The 26428-nt window shown below is 44.6% G+C and overlaps 1 protein-coding gene across 4 annotated transcripts in view; it reads right to left on the reverse strand.

Annotated features, from left to right (window-relative positions):
* Positions 1150-26428, reverse strand: part of DENND1B (DENN domain containing 1B) — a 271053-nt gene continuing 245774 nt past the window's right edge. For all 4 annotated transcript variants that reach the window (XM_018060808.1, XM_018060806.1, XM_018060809.1 and 1 more), the window contains 3 exons: positions 9993-10069; positions 8925-9141; positions 1150-7256 (listed from right to left, as the gene is read on the reverse strand). In XM_018060808.1, the coding sequence (XP_017916297.1) occupies positions 6762-7256; positions 8925-9141; positions 9993-10069 (789 nt within the window). In that variant the 3' untranslated portion in view covers positions 1150-6761. The remainder of the gene's footprint in view (positions 7257-8924; positions 9142-9992; positions 10070-26428) is intronic.

The raw sequence follows: 26428 nt of genomic DNA on the forward strand, positions 1-26428 counted from the left end.
AAATAGTCTCTAGATTTACTGTAAGACCTGATTCAGTGTAAGTGGCATGTAATTCGTTGCCAGTGAGAGAAACATTTAAGTTTTGCTTTTTGGAACTTTCTTGAATTAGTATTTTCAGTCTAGGTTGGTTGGACCTGTGGGGACGCATGGATACAGAGGGCTGACTGTATGTGGCAGCTGCAATGTACACAAAGGTTTCTTAACATTACAAATTCATTCTAAGGACAGACTTCTATTTTAAATAGACGAATATTCAGGGAAATCAGGTGACAGGACCAAACCAATGGCAGAACTTGGGGAAGGTCTTAGTTCACCTGGAAACCTTCCATAGTATACTATTTAATTTTTACCCTATTAATACTGTATTTTCCATAAATGTGTAAAGTTTTGTGTGTTCTATAATTCATTGTCACTTCTAGGCAAGGAGATTCTCACCCATGGCAAAATAATACTCCAAAAATAACACTCATTTTCACATAAGGAAAATCCATCTGGGTTTCTGTATCTGCATCTGTAAAATTAAAATTGCATCATTTTTCTCAAGACACTGAGAGAGGTACTGAGATCAACCTCTGTGATGGTAGCAGGCACACTTTTAAAAATTAAAAATCCATCAAAGTTAGCTATATCTTAGGATTTCAAGGATACTCTTTTATCTAGGGCAGACCTTTGCTTATGTGCAGAGTTCAGCATATCATTCCCAGAAATTCTGCACCCAAGGGAAACTTTATGCTTAATTCAAGTTTGACTTTTGCTCTAGGTGGGCCCCTGAGAGCCCCTGGAAATCAGTGCACCTTCCCAGGCTGGGGAGCGCTGTTGACACACTCTATCTCCTATCTGTCCATCTGCGGCTTTTCCATGAAGATCAGTACGTCCTGGTCTGGCTTGGCTGCTAGCCCTGCTCTGATGACCTTACTGACACTGACGTACCTCTTCTGTCATTTCTGAGCCTCATGAAGTTGGCTGCCTGGACATGAGACACTGGATGCCTCCCTCCCCAGCAGGCCCGTCAGAAGGGCTTAGGCCTGGGTTTACGCCGAAGCAGTCCTAAGGCTCTGAGATGAAGGGGCAGGGGTCCTTGTGACAGTTCACCGAGAACTCTGATGGGAGAGCTGGCCAATCGTTACAGAAGAGTCACTGCCAGGCGGGTTTGATTATGACCAACTTTATTTTCAACCTGCATTGTTGGGCACTTCATGGTAATGTGTTGTTCATCCAATATTGACTTTTGCATATATTTTTAAATCCCCCAAACAATACTTTTACACACAGTGTCCTCCCGACAGTAGTCAACATCAGAGATGATTTATCCTGTAGCCTCAAGGATGCGAGGTCTCGATAATGGGCAAGTGTGTTCAGGTACGTCATCATGTCTAGCACAAGGCTCAAGCATTTCAGTCCTTCCAGACAGTTATTCGTTTAAAGCAAGAGAAATAAGCTTTGGAAAAGTTCAGTTTTTAACCTCACATGTACCTTTTGTGTAAAAAGCTTCATGCATTCTAAACTGTAGATGTCATGCAGTTCACATTTGTTTGCTCTAAGTACTAAATTAGAACAGATTCAAGAAATCTCATTTTTGGTATATGATTATTCAGTGGTTCTCAGAGTAACCACGTGGAAACTAGACCATCTGAAGGATGGTGGCTCGACACACATGGTGTATCCAGGATGCAGAGAGTCAGATTTTGTCCTGGAAGTTATGTAATATACCAAAGGGCAGAGGTGTCAACATACCTCAACAGGGCTCTCTTCTGAGACGTGGAGTAACACAGAGACGAAGAGGCTCAGAGGTTTATCGTATCAAAGAGGTAATCATTCTGACTTAGCAATCTTTTATGATAAAAGACTGCTATAATTTAAATTACTTCATTTAAGTCTGGCTTGAAAAAATACAGCTTTCTGGATAGAAAGCGTCTGGTTAAGTTTGCTACTCAGTTCAGTACCTTGTTCTGTTTTTTTGGTATGTTTGCAAGTCACATCCAGAGCTACAGATTTTCCACAGTGCTTTTCTGCCTCATTCAAGTATAATAAAAAGTAGAAATCTATAGAAGCTTTAAGGTTAAACAAACTGTACATTATACAAAAATTAACTTAATTTACAGACAGTCAAAAAGTATTGGCAATGCCCTTTATAAATCTTACCAGAGATGCATCACAAAGGATATTACAGTCGACATAATGGTTCGTCATCACCATACAAATGCCATCTCAATTTACGTGGTACAGAACTGAGCATTTGTGAAATGTACAAATGAAGAATCAGCGTTTTGCACTATATACATTTCTTTCAAAGTAACAGTATTGTCAATACTAATCTAAAGTTCAGGATTCTCTTATTGCATATTCATTGTTGCTGAGGCAGTTATGGTACAATAATGCAATAGTCATAATTATTTTAAATAAACAAAAACATTTCTCCTGCTAACAGTAAAAAGATTTTTTCCTCCCAAAATCACATGGAACATTGCTACATACAATTTTACACAAATACTGAAAAACATGACCTTAAGGCATCTGCTTGCAAAGCAGATGTGCATATTTATATGAACTAAATTATGCAAGAAAAAATATTGCACAAAATCCTATATTATTTTCAAGATAAAATATGCTTCTTTCTAAATACACATAATTCCCTATCTTGACCAAATCAAAACATTGACTGATTTGCTCAAAAGAACTCTGCCTCTTAAATGAGATTTAAGAAACAGACACTAAAAAATTCCTGGGCTAGACAGAGGAAAGACATCAGTGCTGACAGAGTTTGTAAAAAACCATCTCCTATATGAAGAAGTGCTTTGGGGGAATTAGGTTTGGTGTTCAGTTTACATCCTTTGTGTTTTGATCTACAGCTATCCACCCAGAATCAAGATCTTGTATGTGAAACAAAACGGAATTCACATTAGAAAATTTTTTCGTGAAAATAACCTTTTCCTAAAAATCCAGATATTCTAGAAAAAGAAGGAAGATCTACTAATTATGACAGGAGTCACAGTTTTTTTTTTCCTCTTCACCTTATTTCAGAAACGATGAATTCATTAGCATTCCTGGGTCTTGTTTGTTAGGATACAAGTGCAGACTCCACAGCAGCACTATCGCAGATGGCTTTCGAGTGTGTGGGGTACAGGGGAAGTGTTTGCAGAGAATGCTGTTATCAGGGTAAAGGCAGCAAAAACGCCTTGCCATCAACAGGCGTCCACATGCTCAGTTCATCCTGAACAGAGTGGAGACTGGTCCCGAGGGGCCGCGTTCAGCACCGAGCCTCGCTGCCTGGGTACAAGGAAGCAGAGGGTGCTGGACAGCCAGCTGGATGAGAACACACGGCATCTCAGAGCCTCCGAATCTGTCCCTTAAGAGCAGGTCTTCTAGACAGCAGCATTCTTGCACGTCGTATAACAGTAGAGAAAGATGGTACAGTGGTTCTGTACTTAGAGCATGTTTTAGTTTAAAGCAGCTTTAAAAGGCTTTTTTTTTTTTTTTTTGGTGATAGAATCTTGGCTAATTCCTAAGCAAAATATATTATCATCATTGTTATTATTAACAGAGATTTGCAATTCCTTTTCCTTTTAATTAGCTCCTGCACAGCAGGGACTAGGCCAATTCTTTTATTTCCTTATGTCCACTGTTACTGTACCCTGCCTCTGATCAGTACCAAGAGTTGATAAATATTTCTTAAACAAATGAGTTATTAATTTTTAATCAGAGAAATAGTCATGCTATATTTTGGTGCCTTTCTAAAATATGCTAAAGTAGGTAGCCATTAAAATATACCACTTAACGACACTTAATGTACCAAGAGTTCACATGGGACTCTGCTAGCCTCCGAAATACCATGGATGCAATACCTCTAGGGTAAAAGATGGAGTGGGTTTGGGAAGCATGGTGACCGTCTAGAGGCTGTGTAAAGACAGGCCCCAGAACCAAAGGTTGGACTCGTTTATACAGTTCTGCGTAGGACAGGTGTTGCTCCTTCAGGGGAGAAAAATTCAAACAGCAGGGGAGTTTACATATAATAGAAAATATTGTCTAGTTATAATAGAAAATATGAACATAGTAAGAAAAGAGAAATATGAACACTGTAAGAAAAGAGATAATGTTTATTTCAGAACTCGCCTTAATGTCCCTTCATTCTCCCTACAGCCACCATAATACAGGGAAGTCTAGTCTAGAGCAGACTTTGAATACTCAAAATGTTAACAGTTTGAAATATGAATACTTGCTGAGTTTTTGTTTTTAATGTGGACTATCAGAGCTGATTCTGTATGTTAAAGTAAGGCACAAGTCCAGCTTAAAATACCTTAACACAAATGTGATTTGTCGGTGGGTGACTGTCCTCACCATACACCATGGTCAGACACCTGGGGAGGTGACCGAGACAGAGAAGAACTCACATTTCTGAGGCTCTGAAGCTTACTGAGCAAATGGACTAAAACCCAGATTCTATCAAGGCTACTACACTCACAGTGATCCCATTCTCCAGACGGAGAATTCTAAAGGAAAAAATGCCTCATTTCAATATTCGTAGTCAAGGGCTACTTTACATTCTTTTCAAAGTTATGAATAATATCTGCCCAGCAGACTGGCAACCAGAGTGACAGTTTTTCCCTCTCATTTAAAATAGCTCTTCTGATAAATGGACTTTTTTATATACTTAAATAAAATGGAACTTTGTAGTGAGTATATAAAGGCAAAATTTAACAAGAACCTTGAATCTTACTTTTGTGTTAAAAAAAGGATTACAGACTTTTCCCCCTTAATACTTACAGAGTTCATCCTTATAAGGAAAACAAGATCTGTCTTCCTTCATATACATGAATGAATAACTGTCCTCCCAAAATATATCCAATAAGATTTTGGAATCTACCTTAAAAAGGAAAACCTTGGCCATTGTCTTCAAATTATTTAAAGACTGATCTGAATAAGTATCTTAAGCAATGTTTTTAACAAAGCCTCTTCCAGGATCTTAACTGAAAATTAAATTCGTATTTCAGTAAATATTCTAGAGCACAGTTTTTGATGGGAATTCTTGAGTGGCTTGTCAAACCTTTCCTAAAATGATAAATTAAGAAAACCATCATGATTGGGGATGCATAGAGTACATATACTGAAAAAGCGAACAACCAAGGAACCACAACATCACTGTTGTTTTTTCCTGATTGCTTCATTACTGGCTAGACTCATAGTAATAATCAATGCTCGATTCCTTCTCAGGAGAACTTCCCAGTGTGACAGTGAATTTGAGGGGGGAGGGACCATGTCCCATGCAGAAGGATTCCAAGTAATGTGTGTGGATACCATGCATCAGACCGGAAGCGCAGGCCCCACCCTCAGGGAGGCTGTGCGTGCTGTCTCCTCCCCAAGACGGCAGGAGGACCGGAGGGAAGGCGCGGCTTTCCCGGGAGGAGCCCAGCCGGCTGACCCCGGCCAGCAGCAACGTTCGCAAGCCCTGGGGGCAGGCTGGGCTGATGGAGACGGCGCTTTTCTGTTGTGAGCCCCTCCTCGGGACCCACCGCCCCACCGCGACCACAGGAAAAATGCTGGACAGGTCTGGCAGCGGTGTGGCCGACAGCAGACCCGACCTGTCCTCGGAACCACCCAGGTCGTCGAAGACCAGGAGGGTCTAGAGACGGTCACATCCAAGAGGAGCCTGAGAAGGTATGACAGCCTTGCGGAAGGTGGGCCCGGGGCGGGATCCCGGGACAGAAACAGGTGTTAGGGGAGAACCAAGGAAATCTGCGTGACGGCTTATGAACTGTGAAGACGTACTGCACGGGTACAGGACCTTAAACACCGCGGACATGCTGAGCAGACAGATGCGGGGACTCTGCCCTTGCGCTGCACTGGGCCTGCAGATCTACCACTTGCCAAATATAAAGTCAGTTATTTTAGCAGTAAGTCTGAGATGTCATGAAGCATTCTGGTAGACAATTATTAGTTAGGAGGAAAACAGACAAGCCCATTTTTCAACTAGGACATTTTGTTTCATCTGGCTTTCTGGGGTGACTCCTAGTTAGCGAAGGCAAAGAGAGGCTGTGAAGAAATTTAAAGTGTCGTTTGTAAACAGCAGTCATTACTTTCACATTGTAACTCAGCATTTCATGTATTTCACTGAGTGACAGGTAAATGTGTGTACCTTTATACTTTTTGAAAAACATGGCTGCAGTGTCCACGAGAGAGCCTTTAAACTTTGAAAAAATGAATTCTGTCCTTGATTTGATTAATTGAAAAAGGCATTATTGCTCTGCAGAACACATAACTTATCTTTCAGAATTTACATGGAATCCCATAAATTAGGTTAAGTATGCTTAATATAGGCTTAAGATTAAGGCAATCAGTGGGTCAACAGTTTCAGGCTAGTTCTGATAGGTTTTGATATCTTGGCCAGGTCATGCTCAACCAGGTTAGTACAGTAGCTACTGGTTATGTGCAAGGGTTAGATGCATACTTAATTTAAATAAGTGGCATTAAGCACCAAACACTGGGAAATCGGATGTTCAATATATACTTTAAGCATACATACATACAAACTCGTACCTGACTGAAGGGCACAGGAGGAGAATTAGCTTTACGTTTAAAAAATCAATGGATCATCGACCTACCAGGAGACGAAAGCGCGGACGGGTAAGTGTCCCAAATGAAAAACAACTTCAGACAGCAGGAAGAGTCGCCTTTCCGACCACTCCTTGTTTAGGACACAGGGTGGTGGGCTCCTGAACGTCCCCGTGGAAGGCTGGGTGCCAGTGACGGGCACTTCGTTTGCTGACTTAAGCTTGGTTCCCACTTGCCCTCCCTCCTGAGATGTGCAGGTCTTGTTGGAAAGCAGACGTGATATGACACAAAGACACCACCTCCTGAAGCAGCCCAGACCCCGCTGCGGCCTCTGGAGCTTCTTCCCCTTCTTTCTCCCAGGGCACACACGTGGACAGGCGCCGCCCCAGGCCGGGCTCCGGCGGCTCGTCCACAGTCGGGCTCAGCGTTCCCTTCCTCTCCGTAGGGGGCGCTCCAGCGCCTGGAGGGGGGCCCGGCTGCCCTGGCGCCGGGGGCCGGCTCCCTGCGCCGAGGGGTCGCTCGCCCGCCTCCTCCTCCAGGATGAACAGAGGGTCGGTGCCCGCGCTGGAGGACAGCCGCTTCCTGGGCGAGGGAGGCAGCTGCCGGCCGAGCAGGGCGCTGTCATCCTGGCCCCGGTGCCACCCAGCCTGGTCCCCAGAGCCGCTGCACAGCAGGGCCAGGTTGCTCTCGCTGGGCGCGTTGGATTTGTTCTAAGAGGAGAAACGACACATTTAGAAGAAACGGAAGGCACGTTACTTCAGCAATATTCCTTCCCACTCTGAAATCTTTCTCTTGCCAGGCTGGGAACTCGAAGTCCCGCCCTGAGGAGACGGAGCCGCGATGGTGGGTTTGGAAAACCGCCCACAGCCCAGGGCTCGTGAGACGGGCACGTGCAACTGTCGCCTGCAGAGTTTAACCCGGATGGTGAGTGTTGGCGAGGATGTGGAGAAGAGGGTGGGAGTGTACACTGATGCAGCCACTTTGGACATCGGCATGGACAGGCCTCAAGAAATTAAAAACAGACCTCTGACGCACCGCAGCAAGACGCAGCACCCCTACTTCCGGGTGTGTGTCACGTGTGCACTGCCGCTGCTCGCAGTACAGGGGAGCTGCGGGAGCAGCTAAATGTCACGGACAGGTGAATGGATAAAGAAAATGCGCTGTGATTATCACTCACCTTTTTAAAAAGGGGGAAATCCTGCCATTTGGGATAATATGGATGCTGCTAGTGGCTCAGACAGTAAAGAATTCTTCACAATGCAGGAGACTCGGGTACGATCCCTGGGTCAGGAAGATCCCCTGGGTCAGGAAGATCCCCTGGAGAAGGGAATGGCCACCCACTCCAGTATTCCTGCCTGGAGAATCCCACTGGACAGAGGAGCCTGGTGGGCTATATAGCCCATGGGGTCACAAAGAGTTGGACATGACTGAGTGACTAACATCAGTAAAACCAAGGTTTAAAAAACACCAAGGATGGGCCTGGAGGGCACTGCACTAAACGAAGTAAGTCAGGACACAAATACTACATGATCTCACTTCTCTGTGGAATCCAGTCAAGCTCCTATGTGGAGAGAGCAGAATGGGGGCGTGGTCCCGGGGTGGGGAGGGGAGGGGCAGGAAGGCCAGGGTTTAGTCCCGCGGGTGGCGAAGCTCAGGGACCTAGCCTGCAGCATGCTGACCGAACTGGGAAGAAGGCAGGTCTCAAGTACTCTGGCCTCAAAGAAGAGGAGAGAAAAGTAAACTCTGTGAGGTAAGGGATGGCTAATTAGCTTGACTGTGGCCAGCACTTTGCAGTCTATGGGCAAACATCAAATTGTGCATCTCAGATGTGTACAGCCTCTGTCATTACACTACAGAAAAGCTAAGAAATAGAAAGGATTTGCCAAAAAATCCTAACAAGTAACTCAGAGAACAAGCAAACTCTTATATAATCAATGCCAAGTTCTGGAATTATTACAGTCAGAACAGGGTAGAAATTACTTCTACCTCTCTGTTGTGTTTTTTAAAGAATCCAGTTCAATCTGCTCAGTCTTATGCATTTCTGAAGCAACACAGTGAAACGTTACTTGAATTCATACCCTTACTAAAATGTTGTGAAGAGCCGAAAAATAGAGGAAAAACATGGAAACATTTCACATTTGAAAGTTCCCTGAGAAAGACAACTATAAAATTAGGTTGTAGGGAAATAATACTGCTTGACAAAATAATTTCAGTTAATGATGAGAAACACCAGCGTTGGATTGGAATTTTGTTATAGAAATCATGTCTTAATGATTAACTCATGACATTTTCGGAGTTTTGACACTTAGCTTCACGTCAGCCAGCACAGTGAGGTGAGAAAGTGTTCATTTAATGTTACGGGCTGCAAACTGACTCACCGTGGGCTTGTAGTCTATCTCGTCCATCGATCTGAAGAAGTCCAGGCTCTTGGCCACCGCCAGCTTCCCCTGGTCCGAGCTGTGCGTGCTCAGCGTGTCCAGGATCTCACCCAGCAAGTCCATCTCACCCTGGGAAGGAGCCTTTGCTCTTGTTTCAAATGAGTCATCACTTTCGTAGAAGTAAGCAGAAGCTTCTTCTCCATCTTCAGAGGACAACCTGGAGAAAAACAGGACACGTGCTGAAAACCAACATGATACGTTTTGTGGAGGGACAGTAAAGTGAGTAACTGGTTCATGGCCAAACTCTTTATAGTGATGTACATACCAATTCAAACACTGGAAATCTTTAGTGTGTGCACTGAGAACACACAGAGGTTTACAGCTCCTTACCTATCTGGAAGCACAAGCAGGGCTTTTCACGGTCTGATTCTGGGGGTGTAGGGGCGATAGCCTTAGAAATGTCAAACACTTGGGACTTTCTACATTCTGAGTTCACTTTCAGTACTTTTGTATGGCTTATTTATTCACTTGTTTTGGAGAATGCATATTCCTTTATGTAAATAAAGATATACTTAATGGGGTGAAAAAATGGTTCTATCGTCCTCAAATAGTTTAACATTGTTTTAAAAGTTCAACACATAGTACTATTTCCCTTATTTTTTGTTAATTTTTACCACTTTCATGAAATTTTCCTCTGATGATACCTCCCATGCACTGAGGTCCTGCCGCCACTCCCCCAGATCTGATTTTTCAATTAACTCCTTCCACTGTCCTGATGTTCACCTGCCCCTCTTCAGTTGGAGGGGAGGAGTAGGCTTCTGTTTCCCCTTGAACACTATCCTGGGTATTTCTGCAGACATCATTGCTTCCCAGGAACAAGTTATTTCAGGCCTATCTTGCTTTCCCATTTCAAGATTCATCCCGTGTGAGCCTCCCACTAGCCCTGGTTCCTCCGGCTGAAGACGAGACTGTGAGGAGCAGAACCTTTTCTCCAGGCATGCGCGTGGTTTGAAATATCTCTTGCAACCTAGGGCTCCAGCCGAACAGAACAAGCAACCCACGACTTACTTGCTGGCTCTCTCGGCGTCCTCCTCATCGTCAGCATCTGGGGCTCCATCCAGACTCTTCAGAGGCCTAAGGCGTGACTGCAGAGAGGGGTCGACACACTAGTGTGAGCAGTGAAGATACTTTAAATACCAACTACTCCCAGAAACTTTAAGCAGCAATTTGATACTTGATATGGTAAAGAAGGGCTTCCCTGGTGGCTCAGATGGTAAAGTATCTGCCTGCAATGCGGGAGACCCGGGTTTGATCCCTGGGTCGGGAAGATCCCCTGGAGAAGGGAAAGGCTACCCACTCCAGTACTCTGGCCTGGAAAATCCCATGGATGGAGGAGCCTGGAGGGCTACAGTCCACGAGGTTGCAAAGAGTCAAACACAACTGAGCAACTTCACTTTTCTCTTTCTCACGATAAGGAATGCTTCTTAAAGACATATACATTCAGGACTTTTAAATATTACCTAGTAACCTGGAGAATATCAGGCAATATTGATCTGAATGCTTTCTTGCACCTCAAACCAATTAGCAAAGTCCCTGGGCTAAGTATATCAACCACTCTGTCCAGTCTGTCAGTCCCTGGTTTAGGAACCCTTGATTCACAGTCACTCCACCAAGCACTCAGCCTCCACTTTCTATAATAGCCAACACTTGCAGCCTTGTTTCTTTCATCCCCTACCACTCTCTCCCTCACACCCAGTAGTTTACAGCAATGCTTCTCAGTCTCAAGTGTGTGCCTGAGTCTCTCGGAGATGGTAAAGACTTAGGCTCTCAGTTTCTGCATCTCTAACTCTTTGGTGAGGTTGGTGCTGTTGGGTCTGGCAGTCACACTCTGCAGAGCAAGGTTTTGAATCAAGTCCAGGAAAACCCATTGTTTCACCTGTAAATACTTTACTATGTATCTTAAAAGATATTTTTTAGCATTACCAAAGTATCATGATCACACATAGTTACTAATAATTATTTAATATCTCACATTCCCTTATTACTCCAAATATATTTTAGTGAGTTTATTTGGGCCAGACTCTCAACAAGATAAGCACTGTATTTGGCTGATATGTCTCTCGTCTCAGAGGACGACCCCTTCTATCTCCTCTGCCCCCATGTCTTCTGGAACCTTTACTGTGTTATTTTACCCTTATTTCCTATAAGCTGGCAATTCCATCTGGAAGCTTGGCTACCTTCCACTTCTGAGTCTTCCTCTGTTTCTGGCAGGAATGCCCACAGACGTTGCTCTGGGTTTCTCGGCACGTCACAGCGGGAGGCACTCAGTGGCTCGCTTCGGGTGGTACCAGGACTGATGAATGGTTTCAGGTGTAGGTGGCCCGGTGATCCACTACAAACTTGACCAGTCTTTTACTTGATGGGTTTAGCCTCCAATAATTACACTTTTCAAAAGCAGTGCCTCTGTATTTGCTTGTTGGGATTCTATAAAAAACTTTGTTGTATTAACTATTTGTCTATTCTGAAATACAATGTGCCCTAGAAAAAACAGGGTAATTCCTTCTTTCCTTATATGTAACAATTTTTAGAGTGCTGAGCTAATGTTGTAACAGTCTGTAAAGGTAAGCCATGAGGGGGGTCTTTAAAAATGATCATTTGTACATATTTGGTTTGGCTCCAACCATCAGTTATTACTCTTCTTGATGTTCAAATCTGTCCCATTTTTACACTATGCCATAACCATGTTTTTTAAAATAGTGATCTTTTACAGGTTCATCTTAAAATACATACAGGTTAAATTATGTGCTACTGGGTATTTATGTCAAATTAATCCAGAAGTGGGGAGAGTGCAAAAGGTTGGCACAGAAATAAGACTCTGTGAGCTGATCATTGTTGAAGCTGTATGAAAGGTACCTGGGCGTTCTTATAAGCTTCTCTTTACTTTTGTGTGTTTGAATCAGAGAAGGGCTACAGAAACAACCACAGTCAACAACATAAGCACATGCCTATCAACAGTCAGTCTAGACATGAACAGCCTGAATGCTCCAATCAAAAGGCACTGTCATACTGAGTAAAGTCAGTCAGATAGAGAAAGACAGATATCATGATGTCACTTGTATGTGGAATCTAAAAAAATGGTACCGACAGATTTATTTACAAAACAGAAATAGTCACACATGTAGAAAATAAACTTATGGTTATAGGGGGTGGGGAAGAGAGGGGAGGGATAAATTGGAAGACTGGGAATGAAACATACACACTACTATACATTATACTATAGGTATAATATTATTATACTATAGGTATAATAAGGATCTACTGTATAACACAGGGAACTCTATGCAACACTCTGTAATGGCCTATATGGGGAAAGAATCTAAAAAAGAGTGGATGTATGTATATGATTCAGTTTGCTGTAGAGCAGAAATGATCAACATTGTAAATCAACTATATGCCAATAAAATTTTTTAAAAATAAGTAAATAGCATCTGACAATAAAAAATATATTTATGTACCCAACACTGGAGCACCTAAATATATAAAGCAAATATTAACAGACGTAAAGGGGGAAATTGACAGTGATACAGTAATAGTAGGGAACTTACACCAATGGATAGATCATACAGACAGAAAATAACGAAACACACTGGCTTTAACACATTAGGCCACATGGACACACAGAGAACGTTCCACCCCAAAGCAGAATACACGTTCAAGTGCACATGAACATCGAACATTCTCTGGGACAGATCACATGCTAGGCCCCAAAACCCTCAAATTTAAAAGGACTGAAATACCAAACATTCTTCCTGAACACACTAGTAGAAAACTGGAAACAAATTACCACAAGAAAACTGGAAGAAGCAAAACTCACAAAGACAAAGCAACATGCTACTAAACAACCAAGGGGTCAATGAAGAAATCAGAGGAAATGTCAATAAGGTACTCGGAAATAAATGAAAGTGAAAAAACACTGTTCCCAAACTGATGGGATTCAGGAAAAGCAGTTCTAAAAGGAAAGTTTATAGCAACACAGACCTACCTCATGAAAAAAAAAAATTTATATACACAGTCTAACTTTATATCTAAAACACCTAGAGAAAAGAAAAAGCCCTAAGTTAGCAGAAGGAAGAAACCAATATAGATCAGAGTACAAATAAAATAGAGTCTATGAGAACGGAAAAGATCAATGAAACTAGGACCTAGTTCTTTGAGAAGCAAACACAGTTGATAGACCTTTAGCCAAAACCATCAAGGAAAAAAGAGGGCCCAAATCAATAAGATAAGAAATGAAAGAGAAGTTACAACCAACATGAAGACTCATGGGACTACTCATATACCAACAAACTGGACAACCGGGAAGAAACAGATAAATTCCTAGATGCATGCCATCTTCCGAGACTAAATGGGGGAAGAGACAAAAAATCTAAACTGACTAATTACTAACAGTGAAACTAAATCAGTAATTAAAAAAAAGAAAAACTCCCAACAAACAAAAGTCCTGGGCCAGAAGTCTTCACAGGTGAATTCTACCAAACATTTAGAGAAGAGTTAATAATACCTATCCTCCTCAGAGTACTCAAAAAAATTACAAAGGGGGGGAATGCTTCTAAACTTATTCTAAAGGCCAGCATTACCCTGATACCAAAACAAGACAAAGATATTACAAAGTAGAAACTGAATTCTATTTTTTTCAAAATAGAAAATTACAGGCTAATATTCCCGATGAACATAGATGCAGAAATTCTCAACAAAATACTAGCAAACCAAATCCAAGAATACATTAAAAGGATCATATACCATGGTTAAGGGACTTCTACAGATGCAAGAGTGGTTTAATACCAACAAATCAATCCATGGGCTGATGAGTGACAGAAAGGAAAGAATGAATAGATGAATACGTCTTATAACCCCTGCTGGGAATGTGTAGTAAGTTTCTCCAGAATTTTGGTAATTAGCAATGCTATTTGGGACTTGTAGTATCATTTGTGGCTCATGGTAAAGAATCTGCCTGCAGTGGGTTCGACCCCTGGGTCGGGAGGATCCCCTGGAGAAGGCAACTGCTAACCAATCAAGTATTCTTGCCTGGAAAATTCCATGACAGAGGAACGCAGTGAGCTATGCAGTCCATGGGGTCACAAAGAATCGGACACGACTGAGTGACTAACTCTTCCACTTTACAAGTTTAAGATATGTGAGTTAAAGAGAAGTCTGGGAAATGGCCTAGAAACACAACTATCACAAGATTATTTCTCTGGGAAAAATATATTTTACCCACTCCCTCCAGAACTCACAATCCTCTGATTCTAAAGACAAGCTGTTATTATCACACTGACCTCTGTGTACACTTACTTTTATGTCAGCTGTGGGTGTTGCATTTAATTTTGATTAAAAACAAAACAAAAATCAGAAACTATGAGGGAGCTGGGACTTCATGCTGCTATTTAACAAATCATCATTGACTATGCAAGAAGATAATAAACATAACTTAGTATGTATGTTTATAGCATACTTTGCGAAGCTCTCTCTCTCACACACTGGGCTAGGTTGTAAGAATATAGAGTTGAATCAGGTTGAGTCTCTTGTCTTTGGCAGCTCTAACGAACCTCACAGTAAGTCTGGAGGGACACCAGGGAGGCCCTGTCACTGCTCAAGGTCACATACCTTATCAAGAACAAGAACCAGAAAGAGGAACCTGGTCTGCTGCCAGCCCCCTGTTCATCTTCCACAAGTTGCTTTCACATTCTCCAATCTGCCTGCGCATACCGCAGATTCTCAGTTACTGTTTTGCTAACTACAGCTTTTTCTCTTCTAATGAAGCCCTCGCTTTCCCACACTCTAAGTCATTTAAATCATAAACATTTCACAAGTAACTCTGAATTTAATTTTACATTTTTAGCCAGGCCAGGGTTCTATCAATTTCTACATACACAGGGGTGTTAAACAGTATAACTTATCACCATGACTTAACATAAGTTTTTCACAACAGAATGAGAATTAGAAACAAAAATGGTTAATATAATGCTTTGCTCTCTACGAGTGTTCAGTTCTGACTAACCAAAATAAGCTTCTAATTAGCAGCTATCACATAAGTATATTCAGTAATTCACTTGGAACTGCAATCTCCATACACAGAATGAAGTTAACAGTGTCCAAACCCACAGTGAATGTGTCAACTGCTTGACTACTTCATATCACATAACTGTTAAAGTCACACACACAAAAAAACAGAAAAATAATTACACTCTGATTAACATTAAGATAGAGGGAAATCAGAGCATATGCAACAAAAGTACCATCAGCTCCGGAGCTCACGTGAACCCAGAGTTTCTCTCCATCACCGTTTCTGGTGGCCTTGGACTTGGGTACAGCGCTTTCAGAATTGTTTCCAGCACACCAGGGACATAGGACACAGGCAAAGAGACCTGGTCCCAGTTTTATAAACGGAAGTCTCTGATGGGTAACTGGCGGGAGGTCAGCTTAGACTGCAGTGCTCTGTGTGCCCTTCAGGGTGTGAACTGTACACAGCCGACTCCAGGACACCTTCGTTTGGACTCAAAGCACAGGTGCAGCATCACTGAAAACCTGCGCACAGAACTAGACAGCAAACTACGACTAGGAAGCAAATTCAACCTCACACACAGAAAAACGAAAAATAGATACATTTTAGTACAACTGACTCCAGTTTCTGAAAACATGTGATATTATTTTTCTAACTATAATGATTAATAGATCCCAGTGGAATGGATTTTGTATACTGTAAGTACTCAGAGAAAACTTCTCTTTCAGGTCTGGATAGGAATTTCACAGTAATGGGTGTACAGTGGGAGAGTTCCCAAGGGCCAATGAACATTTCATCATAAGTTATTACCTAGAACTCCCTAAAATACGCGCCAAGACAGTCATTAAAAAAAAGTTGCTCAGTCATGTCCGACTCTGACCCCACGGACTTGTAGCCCACCCAGCTCCTCTGTCTGTAGGATTTCCCAGGCAAGAACTCTGGAGTGGGTTGCCATTCTCTTCTCCAGGGGATCTCCTGACCTGGGGATTGACCCTGGGTCTCCTGCACTGCAGGGCGATTCTTTACTGCCTGAGTCACCTGAGTCAGTCGTAATAGAGCTTATAATTGGGAACTGGGAGCTTTTTTTAAAAAAAAATGAAATAGATTGAGAAAAAGTGAGAGAAAGAAAAAATGGCTCTGTCTTTAAAAAACCTGCATAGATATTATTTTCAAGTGTGCACCAAAGGACATAACAAGGTACCCACACCCGGAAAACCAGCCTGTGTGCCAGGCAGCCTTCCCCATTCCCCGCCCCAGCCACCTTGCATCTGCTCTGTGCCGTTACAGAAGCTGCTCTCCTTTCTCTTCCGTAAATGTTTATGAAAAAGGGGAAAGGCTTCTTTCCTTTCTGTTTCTTTAACTTACTGACAAATGAAAGCAGACCGTGGCCCTGTGTTCTGTCCCTCTTACCTCTGGGGAGCATTACTGGCCTGAAACGCAGCTTCTGCGTGTCCATCAAGTTAGCAGTTGCCCCCGGTTCCCTCTGCTCTGACCCACAAGACATCGCCAAGGCCCCACCTTCCAGCGCCTGATACCTGCTGGTGTCACTCCACCACAGGGCCTTTGCTCAGACTGGGGGCCCTGCCTTCCAGCCCCCGCTTAACGCTGGTCCCCTTCTCCCAACCCCACTATCTCTGTCATCACACATCCACTCTCGTGCATAAATCTGTAACTTACCACCCGCGTGTGAATCTCTTTCCTCTTGCCTTGTACAGCAAGTCTCTGAACTGCTGACAGAGGCATCTCTTTAAAACTACCATATGGCAATTCCACTACTGGGCATATACCCTGAGAAAACCGTGATTCAAACAGACACACGTACCCCGATGTTCACTGCAGCACTATTTACAGTAACAAGGACACGGAAGCAACCTGGATTTCCACTGGCAGACGAGTGGATACGGAAGTTGTGGCACACAGATACAATGGAACAGTACTCGGCCATAAAAAAGGAGCGAATGTGAGTCTGTCAAACTGAGGTGGATGAACCTAGAACCTGTTGTACAGAGTGAAGGAAGTCAGCAAAACAAACATCATACATTAACACATCTTTATGGGATCTATAAACAGAAAAATGGTACAGATGAACCCATTTGCAGGGAAGAAATCCCGACATAGAGAACGGATTTGTGGACACAGGGGCTTAAGGAAGAGGGTGGGATGAACGGAGAAAGTAGCACCAACATACATGCACGACCGCATGTGAAACAGGGCTGCTGGGGACCCGTGTGTGACACAGCCCAGCCCGCGCCCTGCGACGACCTAAGGGGGGAGTGCCCCGCAGGCAGGGGACGCACACACAGACACACGCAGGGCTGAGTCACGCTGCTGACGGCAGGAGCCAGCAGGAGGCTGTGACGCAGCTATCCTCCAGTGAAAAGGATAGATCCAGGCAAACACGCCGCCGCCCCGCTCCTCCGCAAAGGAACCCTTCAGTGGCTCCTCACTGCTTTCAGGGTAAACCTCCTCTTCCTCACACTTCCAACCATCTCCCCTCCCGGGCACGCGTGTGTCCGACAGCCTGGTCCCCGAGGGCAGGCCCCTCGCTCGTTTCTCTCTCAGCCCCTCAGGATCATGCCGCGTGGGGTCCACACTCGTGTCAGGAAATCTGCAGAAGACTTAGAAAGGAGCTAAAGATGACGGTGGGTCCTGTCAGCACTGTCTGGATGCTGCTGAGGAGACCCTGCGTGCGTGTGTTCACCTGATTCTAGCCCACAGGGCTCTGTGTCTTTCACTGTCATTCGCGACCTGCCCACGACACAACCGCATGCACTGCGTAGCCAAGGCCTTATCTGCAGCCACCGCTGTGGACCACGGGCTGCAGACGCATGGAGCTGATGCCTGTGGATGCTCCTGCCTCCAGGAGACCCACACAGCCCCCGCCTCACAGCCTCAAAGGTGCCTTGCCCACTGGATCAGAGGATCTCAAGAGGAATTCACCCCAATCTGTCACTGTTTCAGGTGAAACATATTTTTACCCGGGAGAAAGCTTTCTTGGGCTTAGTTTCCTAACCTTCACGTAGCAAATAAACAGAGACTTTCATCGGCCCAGTCTGACACTTCTCATGAAAACTTCCAGAAATGAGTTAGATTCTGTGGCCTTAGCTGGTCTATACCGAATGATTCTAGGTTCACAAAGCTCTTATGTAAATAATCAGGTCAAATCTAATGAAACAGCCCTCTTTCTGTGATTGAGAATAATCTCTGAGGTCCTGATAATCGCACGTGGGGAGACTGCCAGGAAAGCTGTAAAAGATCCTGGAGTGGCCCCAGATTGCTGGTGTGCTTTCCCGGGAACGTTAGGAGTGCCGTCAGGCGTCTCACGGCGGGCTCGCCGGACACTCCGGAGGTCTGCGGTGTCCACAGGCTCCGTTTATAACCCCGCGGCAGCCGGAGGCACCTGGCGGAGGCTGATGGCGGCAGGAATGCCTCCGTCCACAGAGACGCCCGTCTCGCGGAGCTGCAGTTACTCCAGGGCAGACAAGGGTGGTTCTGGTGTCTGTCAGCACATGTGTTTCAGGACTCCTGACTGTCTGTCTGTCTGTTTTATGGACTACCCAACCAGTTTTCTTATCAACTTCTCGTGATAAGAAAACACGTATTGCCAACAAAGGTCCATCTAGTCAAGGCTATGGTTTTTCCTGTGGTCATGTATGGATGTGAGAGTTGGACTGTGAAGAAAGCTGAGGGCCGAAGCATTGATGCTTTTGAACTGTGGTGTTGGAGAAGACTCTTGAGAGTCCCTTGGACTGCAAGGAGATCTAACCAGTCCATTCTAAAGGAGATCAGTCCTGGGTGTTCATTGGAAGGACTGATACTAAAGCTGAAACTCCAGTACTTTGGCCACCTCATGCAAAGAGTTGACTCATTGGGAAAGACTCTGATGCTGGGAGGGATTGGGGGCAGGAGGAGAAGGGGACAACAGAGGATGAGATGGCTGGATGGCATCACGGACTCAATGGACATGAATCTGAGTGAACTCTGGGAGTTGGTGATGGACAGGGAGGCCTGGCGTGCTGTGATTCATGGGATTGCAAACAGTTGGGACATGACTGAGCGACTGAACTGAACTGAATGTAAAAATGATGGCACTGTGCTAAGGGGCCGATATGGGCATCTTCAGCATCTACGAGTGTTACACTCATTAATTCAGCAAAGCTTAGAGAAACACTCCTTTGAAAGGACACCAGGCACTGGGCTACATGCTAGGATGAGGATGACTGAGAACAGGGCTCCTTGCCCTCATGGAGACTGTGATCTAGTTAAGGAAATGTGAATTAAATTGAATAAAATGAGCCTACCAGGATGACCACAGGAGCTGGTACTAAGTTATGGCTGCAGTGAGGAATGTGACCTCATCAGGGAGACCAAGGGATGGCTTCGCATGAAAAACGTCTGAGTTGAGCTCTGAAAGCTCAGTAGGAATTAAGATGATAAGAAGAAGTAAAACATGCAAAGGTTCTGTGGTGGGACGACCAGGGCCGACACAATGGACTCAAAGATGCTTATGGTGTCCCAGGGGTCAGAGCCTGGGTGGAGCACAGGGTTACTGAAGGGCCCGCTGGCGTTGCAGTTACCCTGCTGGCCACTAGATGGCAGGTGCATACTAAGGTGCACGGCTGGACCAGCAAAGTCTTAGGCAGGTCACAGGAAGTGGGGGATCAGAGGCCCAGAAGGGAAGGGTGGGCGGGGAGAGACCCTGCCTTTCAGACCCTGATGATGGAGGGCAGCAGCTACCACACCTCACTGTAGGCATTCTCAGCACCTCTTCACGCCACAAACACCCACTGCACACATGCTACCGTCTTCTGTGCTGCAGGCGCACAAGAAAAGACGATGTTCCTGCCTCTCGAGATGTTTTTAAAAGGATGAACATGCTGAATACTGAATGTAATAAAGCACCTACAAATATCAACATACTCTTCCACGGATATAACTGCTCTCAGCGTTTTGATCACCGATGAAAACTTATTAAGTGCCATTAATACTGATCATGACTCACGTCCAACTGTAACATTCCTAATAAGTAGGTGCTGTTAACAGACGAAAAGTACTAACAACACAGGATCGTGACTACATCCTTTAAGTAATGGTGAACTCTGCGATCAACAAGGAGGTCTCAAAGTCCCTCTGAGCTGCACAGACCTGGTGCCGCTGAACTCCAGCCATGGTCACCTGCCAGTGCCCTGGAGGCTGTGCAAACAAGCAGATAACTGCTGGCATTCGCAGCTGTCATGAGAGCCAGCTCTACACAAGAAAGGGTACATTTCTGGATGCAAAAAGGCGTCATAAGGGAACAAAATTAGCAGAAGTTCACATCCCTCTGATGCAAAGAATTACAAATAATAAATAATTGAATGTCCCACCTCTTCAATCACACTCCTACTGGTAAGTTCTAAACACACATAATGACAAAATCAAATTTTTCTCACAAGGAAATTTAAAATATAAAGTATATATCCTGTATATGTGAAAACATATTATTTTAGAAATAATAATCACTGTATAGAAGGGATGCTTACTAAAAATGTGAAAAAATAGTAAGCTAATGCAAAACAAACAAAAAAAAAAAGGTTACCAGTGTGGAATGAAATTTATTAGAGAAGATCTCCTGTTAGAGAAGCTCAGCCTCTGGTGAGACATAGAGCGAGACACAGAGAAGGGGCTGCAGAAGACCAGCGGGAAGAGCAGATGCAGGAGAAGGCAGAGGTAGGGGGTCAGCTTACAGCGCCAGCAGACCTCAGGTCTCTTGAGGCCTCGAGAAAGGCGTCTGGCTCAGCTGCAGCAAGCAAGACGATGGTTCCCCCAAAGCACATCAGAGCACACAGCGAGGATCCAACCCTATGCACAAGGAGGCTGTTGCCCTGCAGTGACCATTTCCGTCACTAGATGGCAGACAGATCTAACACTAAGGCAAAACGCTGTGTCAGCTGAAACCCGCAGGGGAGCTGGGGGGCTAGGGATAAGAAAGTGATGTAGGCAGATGAGTAGGAAAATACAAGTTTTCAGAGTTCACAAAATTGAGATGCTTGTAATATATGAGTTTTCTGAAGGTAGGTACTCTTTGTAGTACTGTCCCCATTTTAGAGTTGAAGTGACTGAGGTCCAGAGTATGACTTGGCTTTCCCCAAGACAGCAGCACCCCCTGAGCTTATGCATTCTGCAGCCTAAGACAAAAAAATACCTGCGTGAAATATGGGAATAAACTATAAAGAGAGCAACTATACAGAACTGCAATGGTGATACCTTAAAAATACATGGCAGTCTGCAATTGGAAAAGAGGCTTAAAAACATGCATGTGGTAATTTTTACAGGTGGTGAAAACACAGAGTTAAGTGGCTTACTCATGACTTAACCGTGTTAGATGTGTTTTTGATCATGCTTTAAACACCTGCTTTATCACACACTTCGGTAAGCCTTTTCCCTACTTTGCGTATCAGGGAACTAAAACCTTGGTGACATAATGTATCCTGAGTAAGATCAGACAATTAGTGACAGAGCTAAGACAGTGTTCTGGCTCCCTGAACGGCACTCTTCATTATAATTACGCTAGATAAGTCTGTCCTCGGAGACTCAGAAAAAATAAATGTCTGAGAATTAACCTGAGACAGACTTTCTTAAAATGGCAAGTCTTAACCTCAATTTAAAAACAGGTAGTAGTTACAGGGGAATCAACAATGCTACTGTCCAGGTAGGTGAAATAGCAGGGTGAAGAGATAAAGAGATTTAACACACTTTCCCAAAGATATTTCTGTCAGGGCAAGAAAGTACACTGAAAGGTTTTAGCAAGATACATGTTTGGTGACATCGGATGAATTCGGGTGATGAAGGGCTTTTATTATCCAGGCGGCACTCCTGCCAGTGCAGAAGATGCAGGAGACACTGGCTCAGCCCCTGGGTCAGGAAGAGCCCCTGGAGAAGGGCATGGCAACCGACCCCAGCGGACTCTTGCCCGTAGAACCCCAGGGACAGAGGAGCCTGGCGGGCTACACTCCATGGGGTTGCAAAGAGTTGGACACGACTGAAGTCACTAAGCACAGCATGTAAGGAGACACAGTGGAATAGAAGTACCAGAATTCTATTACTGAGCAGGTGAGTATCAATGAGGCTAGCTCAGGAGGAAAGGCTTTGGGCCAGATACGTCCGTGAGCCTCTTGCCAGCCTCCCAGTCCACAGCCATTCTGCCCTCTCTGCTAGCTTTATCCACTTCGTTCTCTGTCACTCAGCTGTCACCTGATACACACTCTCTCATGAAAGCACTGTTTTGTGAGTACATTCCTGCCTTACCAAGTTCTGGAGACCAAGAATCGTATGTTACAGTTCATTTTGCTTCTAATTCCACTTCCATTTTGAATGCAAAAAGCAGTGAAAAAGAATGCCAATTCCTACCCCAACAATAAGAAAAGGCTGGGTGATATTTGAGGAAAAAAAAAAATTCTTTCTTAAACCTATCAAAATGCTGAGTTGTAAGGCAACCAATAAAATGAATTCCATAAAGTTACAAGCCCCTCCAAGGAGAGAGAAGAGACAGGATCTACTTCATCCTTGGCAAAGAGCACACACACACACAGACACACACACACAAGAGCAGCCAGCATATAAACAGGGAAGAAGAAACATGCTCCAATGTAATAAAGACCACAAGTGGACTAACATGTGAGTCTGGAAGAGCTGGGAGTCTCAATGACAAGGGCCGTTTGTGCTCACAAGCTCTTCTCCACAGATAACACCCTGTAATTTCACCTGCCTTATCAGGGAACCCGACCGCCTGATGCTGAAGAGAATGACTGGGCAAGACCAGAGTGTGAAAGCACTCCTTTGGGGGTGTGGGCCTGCAGGAGACAAGCAGGAAGCCCCACTGAGGGTCACTGGCTTACACACAGCAGCAGCCTCAGCCCAGGGAGGAGGCACAGAAGCACAGACACGCCTGGGGAGGAGCAGGACCCTGGGAGGAACAGGGTCTCCATGGATGCCAAGCAGAAGTCCACCCCCACGAGGAAGGGCAAGCGGCCCACAAACTGCCCAGGACCAGTTACAGAGAAAGGGGGTGTGTCCGCCATGGGGAGGAAGCGGCGCTGAGAAGGCCCCACACCTGGGCCCCAGGGGGTGCAGCCCGTGAAGACCAAAGCCAGACCAGAGCACAGAAAACCCCTGGGCTTAGGACCACGTGTCTCTGGCCAGCAACACACACTAGCTGCTGAGGGAGGCGTGCGAAGGTCAGAGAGACTTGCTCTGTGGCTTGGGAAAGGGACTGCTGACGGCTGAAGGTGAAGGAGGAACACAGAACACCCTCCAGCACCTCCACAGGAAGTACCCCTTCCACAGGAAGTACCCCTTCCACAGGAAGTACCCCTTCCACAGGAAGTACCCCTCCACAGGAAGTACCCCTCCACAGGAAGTACCCCTCCACAGGAAGTACCCCTCCACAGGAAGTACCCCTCCACAGGAAGTACCCCTCCACAGGAAGTACCCCTCCACAGGAAGTACCCCTCCACAGGAAGTACCCCTCCACAGGAAGTCCTCCCTCCACAGGAAGTAAGTACCCTACCCACGGCAGCCACTTCAGGGGATGATGTCAACACAAAACCCCACCCAGCTCAACCTGTGGTGCACCCCACCTCTGACGGATGGCGTCACAGCATTTCTGGGTGTGAGTACTATTTAACAACTTCTACTACTTTTTCACACAGGGGGCCCATCACTCAACAACCACTACACATAAAAACTGAGAACTAAAAAGAAGGGCAATGCACATAAATGGATGGGATGACAGCAGAGAGATGGAATCTATGAGAGTTAAGGTGAATGACAGAAATATAAAAGATATATATAATATAAAAGATAAAGCATTTTTTGGGCTCATCAGCAATTTGTAACAGGTCAATAAAAATGATCTAAACTGGCATTTCTATACACTAACAATGGTCTCTCTGAAAAAAGACAATGCCATTTACAATAGAATCAAAAACAATAAAATACAAAGAAATAAATTTAACCAAGGAAGTGAACGATCTATACAACAAAACCTTTAACACATGGATGAAAGAAATTGAGAAATATGCAAATAAATGGAAAGATATCCTGTGTTCATGGACATGAAGAATTAATATTGCTAAAATATTCATATGACCCACAGCCATCTATAGGTTCAATGCAATTACTATGAAAATCCCAATGCCATTTTTCATGAAAATTGGAAAAATAATCCTAAAACGTACATGGAACCATAAAAGATGCCACATAACCAAATCAGCCTTAGAAAGAATAAAACTGAACTAACAAAGCTGGACTTCCTACTATATTACAAAGCTATAGTAATCAGAATAGTATGGTATTAGTATGAAAGATACATAAATCAATGGAACAGAATCATGAGCCTGGATATAAACTCATGCACTTACATTTAACAACGGTAACATTTAACAAAGGAGTCAAGCATACTCAATGGTAGTCTGTATAATAAGTGGTGCTGGGAAAACTGGATATTCACATGAAAAAGAATGAAATTGCATGAATTTAACCTGGTATCACTCACAAAATGGCTTCCCAGGAGGTGCTAGTGGTAAAGAACCTCCCTGCAAATTCAGGAGACATAAGAGACATGAGTGCGATACCTGGGTCAGGAAGATCCACTGGAGGAGGCCACAGCAACCCACTCCAGCATTCTTGCCTGGAAAATCCCATGAACAGAGGAGCCTGGTGGGCTATGGTCCATAGGGTTGCACAGTGTCGGACACGACTGAAGTGACTTGGCACACAGGCACATTCACAAAAATTAACTCAAAATTGGTTAAGGACTTAAATGTAAGATGTGAAACTGTAAGTACTCGGAGAGTAGAAGAAAATATAGGGGAAAAGCCCCCGTTACTAGTCTTGACAATGATTTTTTTGGATATGACACCAAAAGCACAAGCAAAAAAAGCAAAATCAACAAGTGGAGCTACATCGAGCTAAAACACTTCTGCACAGCAAAATAAACCATCAACAAAATGAAAGTTCCCCCCACTCTCATGGGATGGAAGAAATTATTTGCAAATCATGTATCTGATAAGGGATTAATATATAGAATATATAAGAAACTCATACAACCCAAACAATAACAATAGCAAAAGTTGTAAATATCTGATTAGAAAATGGACAGATGACTTGAATAGACATTTTTCCAAAGAAGACAGACAAATGGCCATGAAGTACTTTGAGGAGGTGTTGAACATCACTCGTCATCAGGAAAAGGCCGATCATGACCACAGTGAGATACCACTTCACGCCTGTTAGAAGGACCATCATCAAAGAGACAAGAGGAAACAAATGCTGAAGAACGGCGTGGAGAAAAGGGAGCCCTTGTGCACTGTTGGTGGAAATGGAAGTCAGCACAGCAATAGCAGAAAACAGTAGAGAGGTTCCTCTGAAAACTGAAAGCAGTCACCATACGATCAGCAGCCCCACCCCGGAGTATTGTCAGAAGGAAGTGAGATCGCTGTCTTGTAGAGATCCCCGTCTTGTAGAGGTCCCCACACCCTGTTCACTGCAGAATTATTCAACAGCTAAGATACGGAAACAACTCAAGTGTCCATTGGTGGATGAACAGATAAGAGAAAATGCCGTACTTACATATGCGGTGGGATACCATTCGGCCATAGAATGAAATCCTGCTATTTGTGACAGCGGGGATGAACCTGGAGGGCGTTATGCTAAGTCAGTCCGAGAAAGACAAACACTGCATGACCTCATTTACTTGCGGAACCTGAAACAGCTCAACTCTTAGAAAGGAGCCCGCTGGTTACCAGGGGCTGGGGACTGGGTAGAGGGGTTGCTGGGGAGCTGCGGTCAAAGCGTACAAACCTGCCCTCACCAGATGAGCAAGCCCAGGGGCTTAGAGAGCACAGGGACTCCGGTTCGCAGTGCCGTGCTGGGCGCCTGAAAGCTGCAGAAGAGGGATCCTCACTACCCTCACCCCAGTAAGGGGACGGCAGTTACGCGAGGTGAGGGACGCGTGAACTACCCTTACTGGGGCAAACACGTCCCACCAGGCGTGTGTACGAAACTTCAAACAGAAAACACAAACTGAAACACAAAGGGAAAGGGGGCCAGGGATAAACAAACACAAACGAAAGACGGAGCAGACGAGCCAAGAGCCGCGGGGATCCCTCAGCGGGTCCAAGTCCTGCTCCCCACATGGGCGGCTGCACCCGGGGGAGGTGCTGCAGTCGCAGGCGGGCCAGGACAGCATCCCCTCGTACTTATCAGGCGGCCAGCGGGTGCTGTAAGAACAGGTTCCATCAGGGCACTAACTGGAATTTCTGCAGAGGATCTATGTGGGTGTGAACAGAAGTAGCTTCGATGTTGTACAGACGTTAAGGCTAAGAGACTAGAAGAGGGTAGGAAAGTGGCTCAAGTTCAAGTGAGAGGCCAGGCTGGTTTCCTGGTCCAGGTCTGTAATACT

Source organism: Capra hircus, chromosome 16, assembly GCF_001704415.2.
Source record: "Capra hircus breed San Clemente chromosome 16, ASM170441v1, whole genome shotgun sequence".
In the NCBI taxonomy this organism is placed as follows: domain Eukaryota; kingdom Metazoa; phylum Chordata; class Mammalia; order Artiodactyla; family Bovidae; genus Capra; species Capra hircus.